The sequence below is a fragment of the Camellia sinensis genome, unplaced genomic scaffold (genome assembly GCF_055761805.1).
Source record: "Camellia sinensis isolate YWXY unplaced genomic scaffold, ASM5576180v1 Unanchor10, whole genome shotgun sequence".
NCBI classification, from domain to species: domain Eukaryota; kingdom Viridiplantae; phylum Streptophyta; class Magnoliopsida; order Ericales; family Theaceae; genus Camellia; species Camellia sinensis.
The window spans coordinates 3,009,307-3,027,372 of NW_028128988.1; the positions used below are offsets into that span (position 1 = coordinate 3,009,307).

Consider the following 18,066-nt stretch of genomic DNA (forward strand, 5'->3'; position numbering starts at 1 on the left):
AAAGTGACAAATATCCTTTCAACCTTTTAAATAATTAATTTTTATTTTATTTTTTCAATTTATTTAAATTATTTTTACTTAAAAAATTATAAATAAAAATTACATCAACTAATATGACGCAAAATTTTAAATTAAAATAAATTATAATCACTAATAATCCACGCCAAACACTCCACATCTCACTTTCTTACAAACCCTGGCCATGGCGGTGAACGGGACACCAGAGACCCTCCAAGTCCACAGACTCCCACTCTCCAAATACATCAATGCCCTCCGCTGGCTTCCACCTCTCCCCGCCTTTGATCGCTTCGTCGTCCTCGCCGTATTCGACTCCAATTCCAACTCCTCCTCCATCGAAATCCACTCTCTAACCCGATCAAACCCCTCAAATCTAACTCTCCAATCCTCATGGTCCTCACCCTCAAGAATTTCCTCGCTCAAAGTCTCTCAAACCCTCCACAAACCCCTCATCGCCGCATCCACCTTCTCCGACGTCCTGCTCGCTGATCCGGTCGATGCGTCGATCGAATCGGAGGTTTCGGTGCGTGAGAAGACATTGCACGTTGGACCCATTTCGTGTTTTGATGTGCAGGAAAATGGGTCTGAGTGTGTTAGTGTTGGGGAAGATGGGAGGGTGAATTTGGTGAGTGTTGGTAATTCGAATTTGAGTCACCGCCGGTTTTTCGATAGCAATGTGTCGTATACAGCGGCGAAGTGGGCGTCGCCGATGGAGTTTGCCACGGGTGGATTGGGGTTTAGTCTTCAGTGGTGGGATCAGAGAAAGCCTGGAGGACCAGCTTCTCAGTTCAAGGGTAATTGGTAAGCAAATACCAATTTATTTTTTTCCATTTTGTACAATTATTGCATAGAAATTTGAATCTTTGTCTGGCATGCTATTGTTTAAAATTTGAACCTTGTGGGGTTGCTATTGCTTTTCCTTATATGGGAGAACTCATTTTAAACATTATAGTTTCATCCAAAAATCTAGATAGAAGTAGTGGCAAGTAGGCAAGTGACTAACTGATTTCTAACCTGGGATGCAAATATGCAATCTTTCTCTTCAAAATGATCTCATGGAACTTCTTGATGAAACTTCTGTCTAAAATATGGATTCTAATTGGATTCAGATGTGGCAAATGTTATTATACATGTCAATCATATGGGCAAGGTCTGGACTTGATCATGTTTATTTGCCGCCCATATTTGAGTTGAAACAAGGACTCATCCAATGTCACAAGGGTACAATCTATCTGCAATAATACATGTATTAATGTATGTGGGTGTGTTTTGTGTACATGATGTAGAGTGAATGCTTCAAAGTATGGAGTTGGGATTAGAAATATGCTTCAAAGTATCCTTTCCCAATCGTCTGTATTGTAAGTTTTTTAAAAAAATTTAGCCTTCCATGTCCCAAACAAATGAAAGAAGAGAGACAAGATCCCTAATCCCTGTTCCCTTTTGGAAAGATTTAAAAAGAGACGGATGATTATTTATGTTGGGGCTCTTTACTGCCTGTGATTCCCTGCGATTGCATGGTTCCCATTGATTAGTCTGGGTATTACTAGGCAGCTAGTTTTCAATTTTCCATTCATGAAAATTTTAGTATAAGGCCTACAATCCTTGTATGGAGCAATCTCTGTTGTGTTTTTAATTCTTTTTCTCCTATTTCTAAGTACAACTAAATGGGTAAAAAATAGCATAAAATTAAGAAGGCAGAGGAGTCAAAACATGAGATAGGGTGGGGGAAATCTTCCCATTTTTTGAAAAGTAGAGATAAATATTAAATTAAAAATTAAGAAGGAATGTCAATTTGAAATATATTTCAGTGACAGTGCTGTGCAGATTGCATGGGTTGCTCTACTATTGTCTTTTATCTTTTACTAGTGAAAATTGCAATTTAGGCTGAATTTTCCAAGTCCTACTTCAATTTGGCTTTGGATTTTGGAGATGTCATAAATTTATCATGCCTATTAGTTGCCTGCCCCATACGAAAATGAACCTTTATTTTGGATACATCTTGGGGGAAGATCCTTTCCAGTTTCAACACTTACTTTATACAACCATCATTCAACACTTGATCTAAATGCCACAATTCAATAGCTAGTCATTATCATTTGTGGTATTTGGATAAAGTGTCGGATGATGGTTGTATAAAGAAAGTGTTGGAGAGGATCTGGATCCCATCTTGACACACCTTAATGGTGTGTAGTTACGTACTTTTATCAATCTAAGGTGGGTTTAAAGGTGTGTTCTAGATAATGGTTGGAAATGTTTAGAGCTTATGTTGTTGGCTTTAAAGGGTGATCACTTGAGCTTTACGTGTAACTTGCTGGCGAGTAATATTTGAGAGTACAAAGAGTTATGTGATTTTATATATTTGGAGGTTTCAGCTAATTTAGCAATCGTCACCTATTGATCACGTTTTCATGTCTGGTAGAGTTTTGGAGGCCTGTACACGAGGTTAAAGCCTCTAATTTGAGCATTTTAGTGAGATTTTCGTTCATCCCCCTTTTTGAACACGGCTCTTTATGAGAATTATTTTGTTCTCCACTCAGGTTCTTTATTTATTTATTTCTTTTTCACTTTAGACTTTTTTTTTGAGAGCCATAATATTATTCATTTGAACTGAAATCATTGTTTTTTTGTGCTCTAATGTGTTAAGGGGACCTATTTCCTATATGTTTTGATAAAATTGCTTCTTATCAAATAAAGTTCTGATTTTGGGAAAATAAACAAAAGAGAAAAGATGGATGGTGATACGCTTCACATGCAAGGATCATGAGGAGTTCATAATTTGTTGATAATTTGAACATACCAATGTAGGAATTTCTTGAAGCTTAATATGTTCTTAAGTGGTATTAGTCATTTTCTTTGATGAGTTTCTATTATGCTTCTAAATTTAGTGTTTATTTTTGTTCTGTTTGCACTATCTTAACTGCATATTTTGATAATTGGGTTCAACTCTGTCCATCTGAGTAGAAGCAGTTTTTTTTTTTTTTTTTTTCATGATTTGTTTTTGTTGTGATGAGATGGGATTCTCCATATTAATAATGTTGCCGGGCTCATGGAACTACTTCTGGGATTGTACACTCCATTGATATTCATCCATCAAGAAAATACACTTGTATTGTAAGATGCTGCTTTTTCATTCTTCATTCCTCTCATAAAAATATGTAGATTTGATGCACTAAGCTTAACTCATGGGCATAATGTAGTGTCCAAGTAAGAATTAAAAACATCAGAAAGTAAATGTTGAGGCAGTAGGACGGGTGTACAAACTACTGGGTTTTGTTTTAGCTGTCCCCATTGTTCTCTCTCTCTCTCCCCCCTTCACCTAATATTTTTTTTTTATTTATTTATTTTTATTTATATATATATTTTTTTTGGGGGGGGGGGGGGCGCAAAATTACAGTATATTTGGAATATCCAGTGGCTGATAATATTTATGCTTTGTCCATAGTTTTCTTAGCTGCTAAAAGGTTCAGTAATGACTTGATAAAGATAATAAAGATGATGATTTGGAATATAAACTAAAGCCTACTGTTGTTTGTGTTAGAAACAGATCTTATCAAAATGTATCATATTGTGGTATTATAAGGGGTTTGGGCAGCTATATAAGTATGTGGTTTATTTGATTGCCACACTATAACGAAGTTTGCTGTTGTAATGCTGCTGCAGATGCATGCTGATATTCTGTCCTTGAGTCAACTGATTAAGTTTTTTGAGATAACTAGGATCTCTAATTGTCTGCTGATTAAGTAGCCGAGATAGCTCTGGTTGTGTTGAGTTGCTGGTTGATGTTCATCTTGATGATCATTGAGACTTATGTATTGGCGCAAATACTACCAACTCTGACTGAAATTGTTTCTATGGCATATATTTCTTTGTCCAAGGGTTTAGAATGATTCACTTTCTTGACCTTAGCTTGTCAAAGTCTATGAATTTTGATTTCTCAGCTATTGCTTCTTTTTTCTTTTTTTTCTTTTTTTTTTCCCCCTATTAATATTAAATAGACCAGACAGGAATTATGCTTATTAACATTCATTTAAGATGATGCCTCCAAGGAGAACCCTTTTTTACTGTTCAAAAAAAAAAAAAAAAAATCATTTAAGATGGCTATTTTCGTAGGCATCTGAACAAAATCATTCTACATGAATTTTATACAAGCTGAATATTTTGACTGATCATGATAATATATTGGTTTACATGCTTAAATTTCATGTTGGGTGATGATTCAAAGGATTTTGTGATCACATTGAAATTCTTCCACGTTTAATTATTGGATTGCATGGTTATTTGGAAATTGAGTAAGTTGTCTTTCTGTGCTCTGACTTGAGAAAATTTTCGAGATTGTTTATTTATTATGCTGCTTTAGATGAAGGCAGGAGGCTCTTCTGGTACTGTATTTGCATGGGATCTTCGGTGGCAACAGCAGCCAATAGTTCTCTCTGGGGTTGCAGCAGGTGAGTTTCAGTCCCACTCATTATCTGAGAGTGAAATTTGGGAGGTCCAGTATGACAGCTATTCTTCAAACATTGGTAACATGTCAACATCACGGGTGTTACCTGTTATGATCTGCTCAGAAGATGGAATCCTTGCTGTTGTTGAACAAGGTATGAAGTTTGTTGCCATTTTGGCTATTTCCATTTGAGTGCTCTAGTGGAAAGGCTTAAGGTCATCTTATTTGCTAAGTGGCTGAATTCATATTACTTGTTTTCTGTGGCAAAAAGATAGAGCTGGCACACTTTCACCCATTTAAACTCTCATCAAAATATATAAATAAACAGGTTATAAATGAGTTGTATACCTGTTGAGTTGATCTGGTTAATTTGTCGGGCTAATGGGTTGATCAGATTAATTTTCCATACCTGTGTACCAAATTCAACCCAACTCACTTAAACCCGTTTATTAAATGGTCAGGTTTTTTAAATGTATTATTTGTTTTGACCCATCTAAGCCTTTTGCCTCCTCTACAAAAGGAATACTTGCTTCAGACAATCTGTAACCTCTCTTATCTGGTGGTTGATTTGTTTCATACTGTTCCTTTGCACAGGTGAGGAACCCATTAAACTCTTGGCTCAACCATGTGCAATCAACAGCTTTGACATTGACCAACAGAACCCCTCGGTGATGTGTTTTTTCTTCTCTCTTTCTCCTATACTCAGTTTTATCTCAGAGATGTACAACATTTTGATCTTGGGGATAAATTACTTTGCTATGTCATATATCTGTGGAATTGCCAAAAATGACTGATGATTTCAATTGTTGCCATAGCAGGATGTGATATGTAGTTTAGAGTGGGAGGCTATTGCCAACTTGATGAGGGCATAATTTCTGAAACTAAGATGAAGAATTCGGTGGCGTAAATAGGATCTGTTCATTATCCTTTCAGTGTATCGTAAAAAGTGAAAGTGATGATCTACTTGGGGCAAAAAGAAGCTGCACATCATGATTTTGGGAAGATGAACTGGGTAGCTTCAGTGTGTTCTGGTAACCAACATATGCACCCAAAAATGTAAGGTTTATAGTTATGCTCCATCTTATCTAGTAGTACAGAACACAGATGGCTTTTTAACAGCACCAAACTGAATCCATGTTGGAAAAGTAATTGTTCTAATCTTGGGCCATCTGCTTTTGTTTTGAAAGACATTGCTAACGAAACACTAAAGCCATGGACCCAAAAAAAGTTGCCATGAAAACTGTTCGGAGCACTAGTGCATGGCTGAGATTGATTTATTGTATTGTGGGGTTCATGGCTTAGATGAATTTTACCCACACAATGATGTTTCTGAATAATATTTATGGGTTTGTAGCATTGTTGCGAACGAAATGCAAGCTGCAGTTGCAGCTAACTATGGCTTGGCCCAAGTTAATTGCTTTCAACTACGTTAGTAAGGTTTATTTATTTATTCGATGTCATTTTCTTTCAAGTGCCTTTAGACTAGAAATGGGGAATGAGTCAAATAAGATTTATTTATTTATTTTGCTAAAGACAATTTTTTTTTCTTTTTTTTTTTTAAACTTTTGATTTTTTTGTTGTCTTTTTGGGTGGAAGTTTTACAATAACTCTTCCTTTAAGAGAAAATCAAGACTGTTTTATCAACAACAAAATATTGTTAGATTTACCACATTTTTTATATCATGTTTTAAATTTTGTCAACATGATATTGGCAATAAGTTCCATAACTGACGTATATTTGTAATGTAATATCATGTATACAAGTTTAATGCACTATTAATAATTAGACTAAAGGTGAATTACATTAGCAATCTCTATAATTTGAGTTTTATATCATTTTGATTTTTGATTTTTTAATTGTAACACATTTGATTTTAAATTTTGATTCTTGTTTCAAATAAGAACAATTAAAGATATAATTGCTCAATTTTTAAGGTAAAATCGTCAATTTGATAAAATATAAATTAATTTGGCAAAAATAAATGTCAAAAAAATATTTTTGAATTTTAAAAAGTTATTTCTACCTATTAAAAATAAAATTATGTAAAATTGATAAATCTTTTAGACATTTATTTTTTTACTAAATTAATTTTTATTATGTGTTTAGATGATAATTATGTAATGGGTGGTTGTTTTTATTTTCATTAAATTAGTTTTTATTTTTTCAAAAGTCAAATATCGCGACAATTTTGACTTCATTATTATTATTAAACAAATCCATTAAATCAAAAAATTAAAAATTAAAAAAAATTCATATATTAAATATATGGATTACACATTAAAAGTTTAATAACCACTCATTACATGATCATCATCCAAACACATAATAAAAATTAATTTGGTGGGAAAAAAAAAATGTTTAAAAGATTTATCAATTTTACACAATTTTATCTTTGGTAGGTAGAAATTATTTTTAAAAATTCAAACATATGTTTTGACATTTATTTTTGTTAAATTAGTTTATATTTTATCAAATTGACAATTTTGCCCGTAAAATTGAGCAACTATCTTCAATTGTCCTTATTTAGATTAAGATTCAAAATTTAGGATCAAATGTGTCATAATTGAAAAATCAGAGACCAAAATAACATGAGTCTCAAATTATAAAGACTACTAGTGTAATTCGCTCTTAAATTAATATTACATATGGTAAATAAGAATGTGGTATCCTTTGTTGACATTGTGTATTTGTGTATTTTTTTATTTTTTGATCGGTAAAAGTTAGTGATTAGTTGTGCGGTTAATAAGATCTCCCCTTAGAGAAAACTTGTTAATTTAGATAAAAAAAGTAATAATAATGAAAAGTTGAGTATAATTTTAAGTGTTAAGATTTGTTAATTTTGAAAGTAAATGAACACCATTATAGAAATATCAAAGTATATTAAGAATTTCTTTTGGGGGAGTTACTATTTACACTCCATTTTGTTCTAAATGTATATTTTTTTCAGTAATGATTCAGACTCCTACAAAATATTACCCCCACAACCCCCACTCACTTGTGATTGGTCCAAGTAACAAAGAGAAAGAAAAAAAAAGAACAATACAAACACATCATTGGTCTACATCACTGTGGGGGTGGTGGGGGTCTTCCCAAAAAAGGGTCCCAAACATTTTTCTATTTTTTTGGGTCCTTATTATATAGTTACTATTGTCGTTTCACTTTACAGTATAACAAAGACAACGAAATGAGTATTTTTTGAATAAAGTAGGATGAGAATAGTGACTTTTTTTTTTTTTTTTTTTATAACTTAGAGAAAAATGCTTTGGAGCTTTAATTCTTGAGCTCTAAAGCTAGCTCTAATGAGCTGGTAGTGGGTTTCACCCACTATGATGTGATATTCTGATATTTATTTATTTATTTTCTCTTTATCATGTCATTAGTATTTTATTAAAATATTAAAATTAATACTCTAAATTATTGTTGTAACTTAAAATGTCATTGCTGGAACTTAAAATGTGTCATCTGGAGAAAAAAAATCATTACAACGGTGGCACGCTACAGCTGCTCTTCCCTTAGTTCAGTCACTACAATTAGGGATTAGGTTAATATACATTTATTTTGGTAGTTAACCCACAAAAGTCTTCATTATGTTTGGGATAAAGGTTTGAGTTGGGTTTGGACTATTTTAATCATAAAAAAATAAAATAATTTTTTTATTCTAATAAGATAAAATGTTACATCTAAATCATGATCATTTTATTTATTTTTTTACAAAAGTGAAAAAAATCAAAAAATTTATTTCAAACGAAACTTTTTAACCCTAAGTTAAAATAATCAAAAAATCTACACACATCCCAAACGGAGGTTAATAAAAAAAGTTTGGGCCCCTTCAGTTGAGTTTTTGATTCACTTTTTCAAAATTTAAAACCTATAACTTATTTGATTTTCGCAACATATATTTCAAAACTCTTTTTAAACCAAGATGGCACTTCATTATTGGCTTCAAAAGTGTTAATTTGGGCAAATTTTTTTAATTTAGACTGGATTTTTAAAAAAAAAAATCAAAATATACAACTAAACAAAATTATAAATTTCGTAACTTTTTTCAAAAAGTTATCTTTCAAAATTAATTTTGAAAATCAAACCAAACAGACCACTTTTGTTCATTGGGAAAAAATATTATACACAAATTTCTTTTATTGATTTTTTTTTTTTCATTTTTCCAAAAAACGAACTTATGACATAACCACTAAACAAAATTTAGTATATCAACAAAACTCAAAATTTAAACATAATTCAACATAATTTATTGGCATGTAATCTACGATAAACATAATTTAATATCAATTAGGTTAATTAAAAAAGTTGTGATATATGCATCAATTAATATACTAACTAGTGTATTAACATTAGTTATGACATTATTATTGACCTCACTTATTATACAAATTACAAATATCAAAAATATCTTAAATTATGTCAGATCATCAATTAATACATTAGTTAATGTACTAATTAGTACATATAAAATTAGTCTAATTAAAATAATACTATGACACTTGATGATGCGGTTCGTTTCAGTGAATGGATCGGGCAGGTCCAAGCTCCTCAGGCCCATGTCCAAATGATCAAGCCCACCGAATAACCTGCAAACAAGTTCAACGAGGAACGGGATAGTCCCCCAGTGAACCCTCCGACGAGCAAGTTAGGAAGAGAAATAGTGTGTAGAGGGAGAGGATAGGGATAGAAAGCTTAACCTTCTTCTTGTCTTCAACGTTTGCTTATATCCTTTGGTAATCATTTCGCTGTCTCTTCGAACCTGCCCTCCTCGCCGAAAGTCTATGCTGTAGCTTACCTTGTTCAGGGTAAGGGGTCCCTGTTCCGACGGGAGGTATTGTCGTAATAAATGCTGTGACGTGCTGCATTAATGGTGATGTGCAGTGGCAATAACTTTGCAGATCTTTGTCTGCTGATGTGGCTCATCCTTCACCCGCCACGTGCCTGAATGCCATTGGTTCTTTATGCCATATTGGATTCCAGCTGTTCTGGACTCCATCGGCTGGGTTATGTATTGGGCTCCGGTTGATGGGCTTGGGTTGTTTATGGTGGTTCATGGCCGTTGTGGGCCTGTCCATGTCAGTAGTCCCCCATTCCCGAGTGCAGCTTCAAACCAACGAAGGGAATATGTATGAGGAAGATGAGTCCGACCGGGATGGGGGGCCGAGTTAGTGGACCGAGCGTAAGATGGTCCTACTGTGGAGAGGGCTGATCGCGCGAAGGCCAAGCGGAAGGGCCGACCGTGAGGAGGGGCGATCGTGTGCGAAGGTCGAACGGGGGGCCGACCGGGAGGAGGGGCGGGAGGGGGGCCGATTGGGAGGAGATGCGACCGCGCGCGAAGGCCGAGCTAAAGGGCTGACCGTGAGGAGATGAGCTCGCGAGCGAAGGCTGAGCTAAAGGGCCGACCGTGAGGAAGGACGACCGCGCACGAGGGCCGAGCGGATTGGCGCGGGGCTCAAGAGGCGGCATGGCAAGTGATGATTTGAAGTGGAAAAGACAGGGTAAGGGGAGTAGACAGTGCATTGTGGTCGTACACGTGGCCACATCCCGTAGGGGGGGAAGATTAGGCGTTGGATCAGAAATGAAACGTCAGAAACGAAATGTTAGGTCATTATGGGTGTTGAAGAGACAGTTTTGGCGGATGATTTTGAAAAGTTTTCAAACTGGCAAAAATTAATTGGGATCCTTGGAATATAGGCAAACCGTGGGCTTTTGGCATTATTCGATTCACCTACTTGTTTACGAAAAATCAAAATATTCCAAGTGTGAATTCCTTTGTTGCTCACGATACACCTCTGCAATACTTTTTTGATTTCCTTGCACCTGCCCCCGAAGCGATTCGCAGACATACCACGAAAATGGCCCAAGAAGGAACTGCGATTGTCAGAGTGGATCCACTTAGAGATGATGATGCGGTGGAGTTAGCGCAGCAATACCGGATGAAAAGGGTGGGGGAGTCGATTGTACAATCCCACGGTTCCACCATGATAGCAGCGCCAAAGCCAATTAACCAGGCAGAACCTGATCACTGGCACACAAAGGCGGACAAATCCATGACTACTGCGGCGGAGTTGGAGGCTATCCGCGAAAAATACCAGATCCCTATGGAGGTGGAGTTATTGCTGCCGACATCAACGGAAAGGTTGTCTGACGCCAGGGCGGGAGGGTTTTCCCTTTACGAGGAAGCTCTGAAGGGTGGACTGAGGTTGCCACTGCCGCAAGTGGTAGTGGATGTGCTCAATCGTCTGGAGGTAGTATCGGGCCAACTAATGCCCAATGCATGGAAGATCCTGCTGGCCTGTGCAAGTGCGTGGCCGAAGGCAAATGGAGGAGAGGCCATGACAGTAGACGAATTCTTTGCGTGTTATAAGGCCTCGGGGCAGCAGGAGACGTGGGTCACTCTGCAGGCAGCAGTGGGGAAAGGGTTGGTGGCGGGGCTGCCGTCATCGATCAAGGGGTGGCGACCACGATGGTTCTACGTGTCTGCCAATAGGGGGCTTGGAGTGCGCACCGTTTGGAAAGTACCCATCAGGTCTGTGGAGCCGAAACTGGGAGCAGCTGCGGAGGGGAGGGTGAAGAGGGTGAAGGAGTGGAGGGAGAAAGAAGGGGCCAAATGGGACGAGCTCATTCAGCCGTCGGCATTGTTTGAGGCAGGGTTGGCTCCAAAGCCAAATAGTAGGGACCTCGACCGAGCGGAGTTGGAGGCGAGGAGAAGGGCTCAAGAGGCGGAGGATCAGGCCATCCTTGCTAAAGCCCAAAAATTCAAAGAGTCCCAGGACGACCGGCTACCAAAATCGGTTGCGAAGGAGAGGATTCGACCTCGCCCCAAACCCTTGGGAGAGAAAAACTTAGGCGATTTTGTGCCGCGGCCGCCCCCAACAGACCCTTTGAAGGAGAAGTCCTTGAAGGAGATGGAGGCGTTGGGCGTGGGGAAGAAGAAGAAAATGGTAAGGCGGAGTGAGGAAGTGCCTGCCCAGAAGAAGAGGAAGGAGACAAGTGTGAAGGAAACCAGTGCTGTCAAGGGGGCTGAGGGGGGAGAAGTGGAGGGGACCCTAAGAAGGTAGGTGGCCCAGAAGCGGTGGATGTTGCTTCAGAGGGCATGGAGGTGGTGCCAGTGGTGGCAGCGATCGCTGCAGGGGTCGCAAAGGCCGCCCCCGAAAGGCAAGTGGAGGATGAGGCAGCTGGCCCTGGGCCAAGGGGGGAAGAACAGCCCCAGGGGGGTCTTGCACCTCAAGAAGGAGGAGTCAGTTTGACCACGGCGATCTACCATGCTCGTGCGGTGGCGGGGCGGCTGGAGGGAGAAGAAGGCCCAGCCAGGGCAGGGGCAGACTACCTGGTAGGGATTGTAGAAGAGGCAGCCTTGCGCTCGACATCCAAATTCAACGTGGCTGAACTGCTAAGGGGGTTATACTCTGCTCAAATGGAGGTAACCACCTTAGCAGGGGCCCTGCTGAGGAAGGCGGGGGTTGCCAAACTCAAGGCAGATGAGGCCAAGACTCAACTTGCAAAGTTAAAGAAGAAAAGTGCAAGTTAGGAGAGCGCCTACACTAAGCTGCAAGCAGTTAATGTGGAGCTGGAGGACACACGCCACCAGGTTGTGTCACTTAAGTTCCAACTTGCTGGCGAGCAGAAGAAGTTGGAGGAGGCCCAAAGAGCCTGCGCCGTCGCGGTCGAGCGACATGAAGAGGCCATGAGCAGTAATGAAAAGCTGGTCAGGCAAAAAGATGAGGCTGATGGCAAAATGGGAGATCTCCAGAGGGAATTGGAGGGCGAGCGCACCAAGGCAGTGGAGAAGAAAGGGAGGCTTCAGAGGGAGTTGGAAGCAGAGAGAGTGTAGGCGACGGCAGAGAAGGAGAGCCTGAAGAAGGAATTGGAGGCGGAAAAGGCAAAGGCTGCATCGGAAAGGGCGGCCCTGCAGAAAGAGCTGGACGAAGAGAGGGCGGCGGCAGCCTCTAAAAGGGCGGCTTATCCCGATCTGTGCGTCGCAGCAGTGGAGCAATTCAAAGGGTCTGTCGAATTTCAGATGGCGGTTGATGTCGCGATCGCGAGTAGCCTGGCTAGGCAAGAATCTGGGGGGGGCGGGCCCATCGAGGACGACCGCTGGAGGCAGAACTGAAGCAGAAGTTATTGAGAGCTTCCAGCAGTCAGACTTTTATAAGCACGAAATGGCTGAGTACTGGGACAATGGCTGGAAGATGTTCAAACGTAGAGCTGAAGAGCTGTTCCCAGACTTAGACCTTAGTAGTGTAATGATTGGCGAAGACGATGTGGCCCAAACCCCCCTGGATGAGGGCATTGGAGAAGAAGACCTCCTCTCCAGTGAGGGGGAGTAACTGGGAAAGAAGGAGAAAGAGACACTTTTTTTTGTTTTGTTTTTGTTTTTTTTTTTTTTTGCTGTAATGAACTTTTGTACAAAGTTGTGAATGAATAAAATTTCAGTTGTGTTTGTCATTTGATCGTTTCTGTTTGTGCATCTGAAATGAATGAGGCGTGGGCGAAGTGTATGTAGAACTCCTTGTTAATAAGAGTGAAATTTAAACTTGTAATAAAGACTCAATGCAGAGTAAAGTTAAGAACTCCTCTTTGCAGAGTGAAATTTAAGCTCGTAATAAAGTGATAAGCCTGTGAAATTTAAAATGTAATTGAATAATAAGAACGTCTTTGGAATTTGACTAAGCAAAGAGCGATGTGAAGACTTGGACCTGGAATTGTGACTAAGTGTGTCTACTAATTCCACATGTATGAAGTTTTGCATGGGCGGTTTTGACCGAGCCCTGTAGGCTAGGTCTGGCCGAGTGCTTCACGCTCAGTCTGGATGGGGCTTTTAGCGGTCGGTCTGGCTGAGCGTTTTTGCACTCAGTCTGGCTGAGGCTGTTAATGGTCGGACTGGCCGAGGCGGCTCATGCTCAGTCTGGCTGAGGCTTTTAGTGCTCAGTCTGGCTGAGGCTGCTAACGGTCGGACTGGCCGAGGCGGCTCATGTTCAATCTGCCTGAGGCTTTTAGTGCTCAGTCTGGCTGAGACTTTTAGTGCTCAGTCTGGCTGAGACTGCTAACGGTCGGACTGGCCGAGGCAGCTCATGCTCAGTCTGGCTGAGGCTTTTAGTGCTCAGTCTGGCTGAGGCTGCTAACGGTCGGATTGGCCGAGGCGACTCATGCTCAGTCTGGCTGAGGCTTTTAGTGCTCAGTCTGGCTGAGACTTTTAGTGCTCAGTCTGGCTGAGGCTTTTAGTGTTCAGTCTGGCTGAGGCTGCTAACGGTCGGACTGGCCGAGGCGGCTCATGCTCAGTCTGGCTGAGGCTTTTAGTGCTCAGTCTGGCTGAGGCTTTTAATGCTGCAAATAAGAATGTTACTAAGACAACACATAGATAGCTGAGATATATAATCAAGAAGTTACATTGCGTGGGGGGATATCAAGAATGTGTGAATTTCCCGAAAAGAAAATACAATAACTGAGCAATACAAAAATAAGAGCTTATTGAAAGTAACGCTTAAGGTGTTCGGCGTTCCATGGGTGCGGGAGGTCTCGACCTTCCATGTCCTGAAGTCGGTAAGTGCCTGGTCGTGGTCGGGCTTTCACAATGTAAGGTCCCTCCCACTTGGCTGCCAATTTACCCTCAGTAGGATTTTTGGTAGCCAGAGTTGCTTCTCTCAAGACAAGATCCCCTACAGCGAACTCCCTTGGTCGGACCTTGCGGTTGTAGTGTGTTCTCATTTTCTGTTGGTATGAGGCCAGTCGGACAGCGGTGGTCTCTCTGAGTTCTTCAATTAGGTCCAGGTCATCCCGACAGAGATCTTCGGTTAGTGCTAGATCCGGATGTGAAACCCTGGGAGTAGGCAGACCGACTTCTATTGGGATAACCGCCTCAGCGCCGTATGTTAAACGGAAAGGGGTTTCCCCAGTGGGAGTCAGAGCTGTAGTTCGATAAGCCCAGATTACATTCGGTAGCTCCTCAGCCCAAAGTCCCTTAGCAGCTTCTAGCTTAGTTTTGATGATCTTTAGGAGAGAACGGTTGGTGACCTCAACTTGGCCATTGGCCTGGGGATGACCAGGGGATGAGAAACAAGGTTGAATCTGGAGGTCGACACAGAACTTCCTGTACTTGGCGTTGTCAAATTGTTTACCGTTGTCAGAGACGATGGCCTGAGAAATGCCAAACCTGCAAACGATGGACTGCTAGATGAGCTTGGTTGTGTTCCGCTCGGTAATGGTGGCAAGGGGTTCTGCCTCTACCCACTTGATGAAGTAATCAATGGCGAAGATCGCGAACTTGGTCTGGCCTCGGCCGGTAGGGAGCGGACCGACCAAGTCAATCCCCTATTTGGCGAACGGATAGGGGCTGCAAAGTGTGATCAACTCTGTAGGGGGTGCATGGGGGATGTTGGCAAAACGTTGACACTTATCACATTTGAGCACGAGATCTGTCGCATCACGATTAAGAGTGGGCCAGAAATAACCTGTACGGAGTATCTTGTGGGACAGGGACTTCCCGCCCGAGTGATTGCCACAGATCCCCTCATGAATTTCTTGCATCACATAAGTTGCTTGAGTCGGATTGAGGCACCGCAGATAGGGGCGTGAGAAACCACGTTTGTACAAGATGCCATCGACAAGGATGTAATTGGACGATCGTGCCCTGACTTTGGCGGCTTGCTGGTGGTCATCTGGAAGGTCCCCCGCTGCCAGAAATAGAAGGATGTCTGACGCCCAAAGGATGGGCTCATTTTGGAGGAATTGTATTTCATGCTGGTCGGGGGAAATGGCGGGGTAGGATAGGTATTCGAGGCGGACACCACTACTGAGGACGGACTGGTCTGCGGAAGCCAACTGGGTCATCTCATCTGCCTTAGAGTTCTCCACCCGAGGAATGTTCTTGATGTGGAAGGTATTGAAGAGGCGAACAAGGAGAAGTGCAAGATCCTTGTAAGCCCGCATTGTGTCCTTCTTGGCATCAAATTCGCCCGTGATCTGTCCGACGATGAGCTGAGAGTCGCTGAGCACTCGGATGTGGCTGACACCAATGTCCCTGACTAGGCGAAGGCCTGCTATCAGTGCCTCATATTCGGCCTCATTGTTACTGGCCTCAAACAAGAAACGGAGCGCACGTTTGAAATAACCACCCTTAAGGGTGGTGAGGATAAGGCCAGCCCCACTACCCTGCCTGCGGAATGATCCGTCGATGTTGAGAGTCCAAGAGTGAGGGTCTTCTGGCTCGATGGGAGCTGGCAGGGGTGGAGAGGCAGTGGTTGGGGTAGGATTAGTGAATTCCAAGATGAAGTCGGCGATAGCCTATCCCTTAATTGCTGTTCGAGGCCGGTAAGAGATGTCAAACTGGCTGAGTTCCACTGACCACTACATAAGTCTGCTGGAAAGTTCTGGTTGCTGCATGACCTTCTTCAAGGGTTGGTCGGTGATGACCACTATAGAATGGGCTTGGAAGTAAGGACGGAGTCGTCTGGAGGCAGTGACCAAGGCCAAGGATAATTTTTCTAACAGTGGGTAATTCTGCTCTGCTCCCTTAAGAGCCCAACTGATGTAGTAGACCGGCCGTTGGACATAGTCGTCTTCCCTGATAAGAGCTGCACTGACTGCGGTGCTTGAGACGGCTAAATAGAGAAAGAGGGACTTGCCCGTAATTGCTTGTGAAAGGAGGGTGGATTGGCCATGCACTGCTTTAACTGCTGAAAAGCCTCTTCAGATTTAGTTGTCCATTCTAAAGTTTGTCGAAGAACTTTAAAGAACGGTAAGCACTTATCTGTTGCGTGGGAAATGAAACGGTTGAGGGCTGCAACTCGGCCAGTGAGCCTTTGAACCTCCTTGACCGTCCTGGGTGACTGCATCTCAATCAAGGCCTTGATCTTTTCAGGGTTAGCTTCAATGCCCCGCTGACTGACAGAAACTTCCCAGATCCTACGCCGAAGACGCATTTCTCTAGGTTGAGCTTCATTTGGTACTTGCGTAGGGTGGCGAAGGTCTCCCGTAGGTCGGCCAGATGATCAGTGGAGAGTTTGCTCTTGACTAGCATGTCGTCGACATATACTTCCATATTCTGACCTATCTGGTTGGTAGGTGGCCCCAGCGTTCTTCAATCCGAATGGCATTACTCGGTAGTGGTAGGTACCTCGGTCGGTAATGAAGGACGTATGTTCTCGATCGGACGGGTGCATGAGGATCTGATTGTAGCCAGAGAAAGCATCCATGAAGCTGAGCATTTGATGACCGGCCGTGGCGTCGACCAGCAGATCTATGCGTAGAAGAGGATAGCTGTCTTTTGGACAAGCTCGGTTTAGATCAGAGTAATCGACACAGAGTCGCCATTTGTCATTGTTCTTGCGGACTAGGACCACGTTTGACAAACATTTAGGGTAGTCGACGTTTTTGATGAATTGGGCCTCAAGGAGCTTGTCGACCTCTGCGGCTATAAGAGTATTGCGCTCCGGGTGAAAGATGCGCTGCTTTTGGCGGTAAGGTCGGAAATGAGGTTCAATACTGAGGCGATGGGTTATGAAAGAAGGGTCGATGCCTGGCATATCTGAATGAGTCCAGGCAAATACATCATTGTGCTCGGTCAGAATGGCAATAGGTCGGCCTTAGCTTGTGGGGATAGTTGGCTGCTGATCCTGGCAGTTTTCATTGGGTTGGTGGGATCGATGGGAATCTCAACGAGCTCCTCCACCAGTTCACCTCTGACCAGCTCGTCCTCATCTCGGGCGTCAAGTCCTTCAATGATCATGGCCTCTTTCAGCTTGACTTCCATGAGTGAGGCGACATAACATTCTCTAGCTATGGTCTGCTCTCCCCGTACTGTCCCGACGCCTTGGTCGGTAGGAAACTTTATGGCGAGGTAGTGGGTTGAAGTGATAGCTTGGAAGGCGTTGAGGGCGGTACGACCGAGGATGATGTTGTAGGCAGAGGGACAGTCGACCACAAGGAAGGTGAGCAACTTGGTAGTCTGCCGTGGATATTCGCCAATAGTGATGGGGAGGTCGATGGAGCCGATGGAGGTCACCTGGTCGCCAGTGAAACCGACCAAGGGGGTTTGAAGGGGAGACAGACTTTCCTTCCCAATTTTGAGCTGGCGGAAGCAGCTGAGAAATATGATGTCTGAAGAACTGCCGTTGTCGATGAGAACCCGTCTGACCTTATAGTTGGAGAGGAGGGCAGAAATGACGAGAGGGTCATTATGAGGATAACGAACGCCAGTACAGTCTGCGTCCATGAAAGTGATGGGTTTTGTCCCCTACTTTGGCTATTTGGGGGGTCGGTCTACCGTGGCAACCGCTTTGTCTGAGCCTTGTCTTATCTTTCTGAGTTCAGCCCTCTGAGCCGATCGGGATGGTCCCCCACAAGCAAGGCCACCTGAAATGACTTGGATTTCACCAACTGGCGGAGGGGGATTGCCTGGTAGCCGAGGTTGTTGTGGAGGGCGATCACGGTCTTGGTTTGGCTGGGCTGGCTGCCGGGGTGGGGTGCGCCGGCGGTTGTTTCTGAGGGGCTCGGTTCTTTGCCTCTGCTGTGGACGGGTGTCGATGAACTTGCTGAGACGCCCTTGACGTATTAGCGTCTCGACCTGATCTTTGAGGTTAATGCAGTCATTAGTGTTATGGCTGTG

At 42.2% G+C, this 18,066-nt stretch overlaps 1 protein-coding gene across 1 annotated transcript; it reads left to right on the forward strand.

The window, feature by feature from the left end:
• The first annotated feature begins 167 nt into the window (after window positions 1-167).
• Window positions 168-5,815, forward strand: LOC114303552 (nuclear pore complex protein NUP43). The gene is made up of 5 exons (XM_082911243.1): window positions 168-821; window positions 3,062-3,129; window positions 4,382-4,613; window positions 5,054-5,127; window positions 5,278-5,815. The coding sequence occupies exons 1-5, from the start codon at window positions 203-205 to the stop codon at window positions 5,329-5,331; spliced, it is 1,047 nt and encodes a 348-aa protein (XP_082767369.1). The 5' UTR covers window positions 168-202; the 3' UTR covers window positions 5,332-5,815.
• Window positions 5,816-18,066: the final 12,251 nt, after the last annotated feature.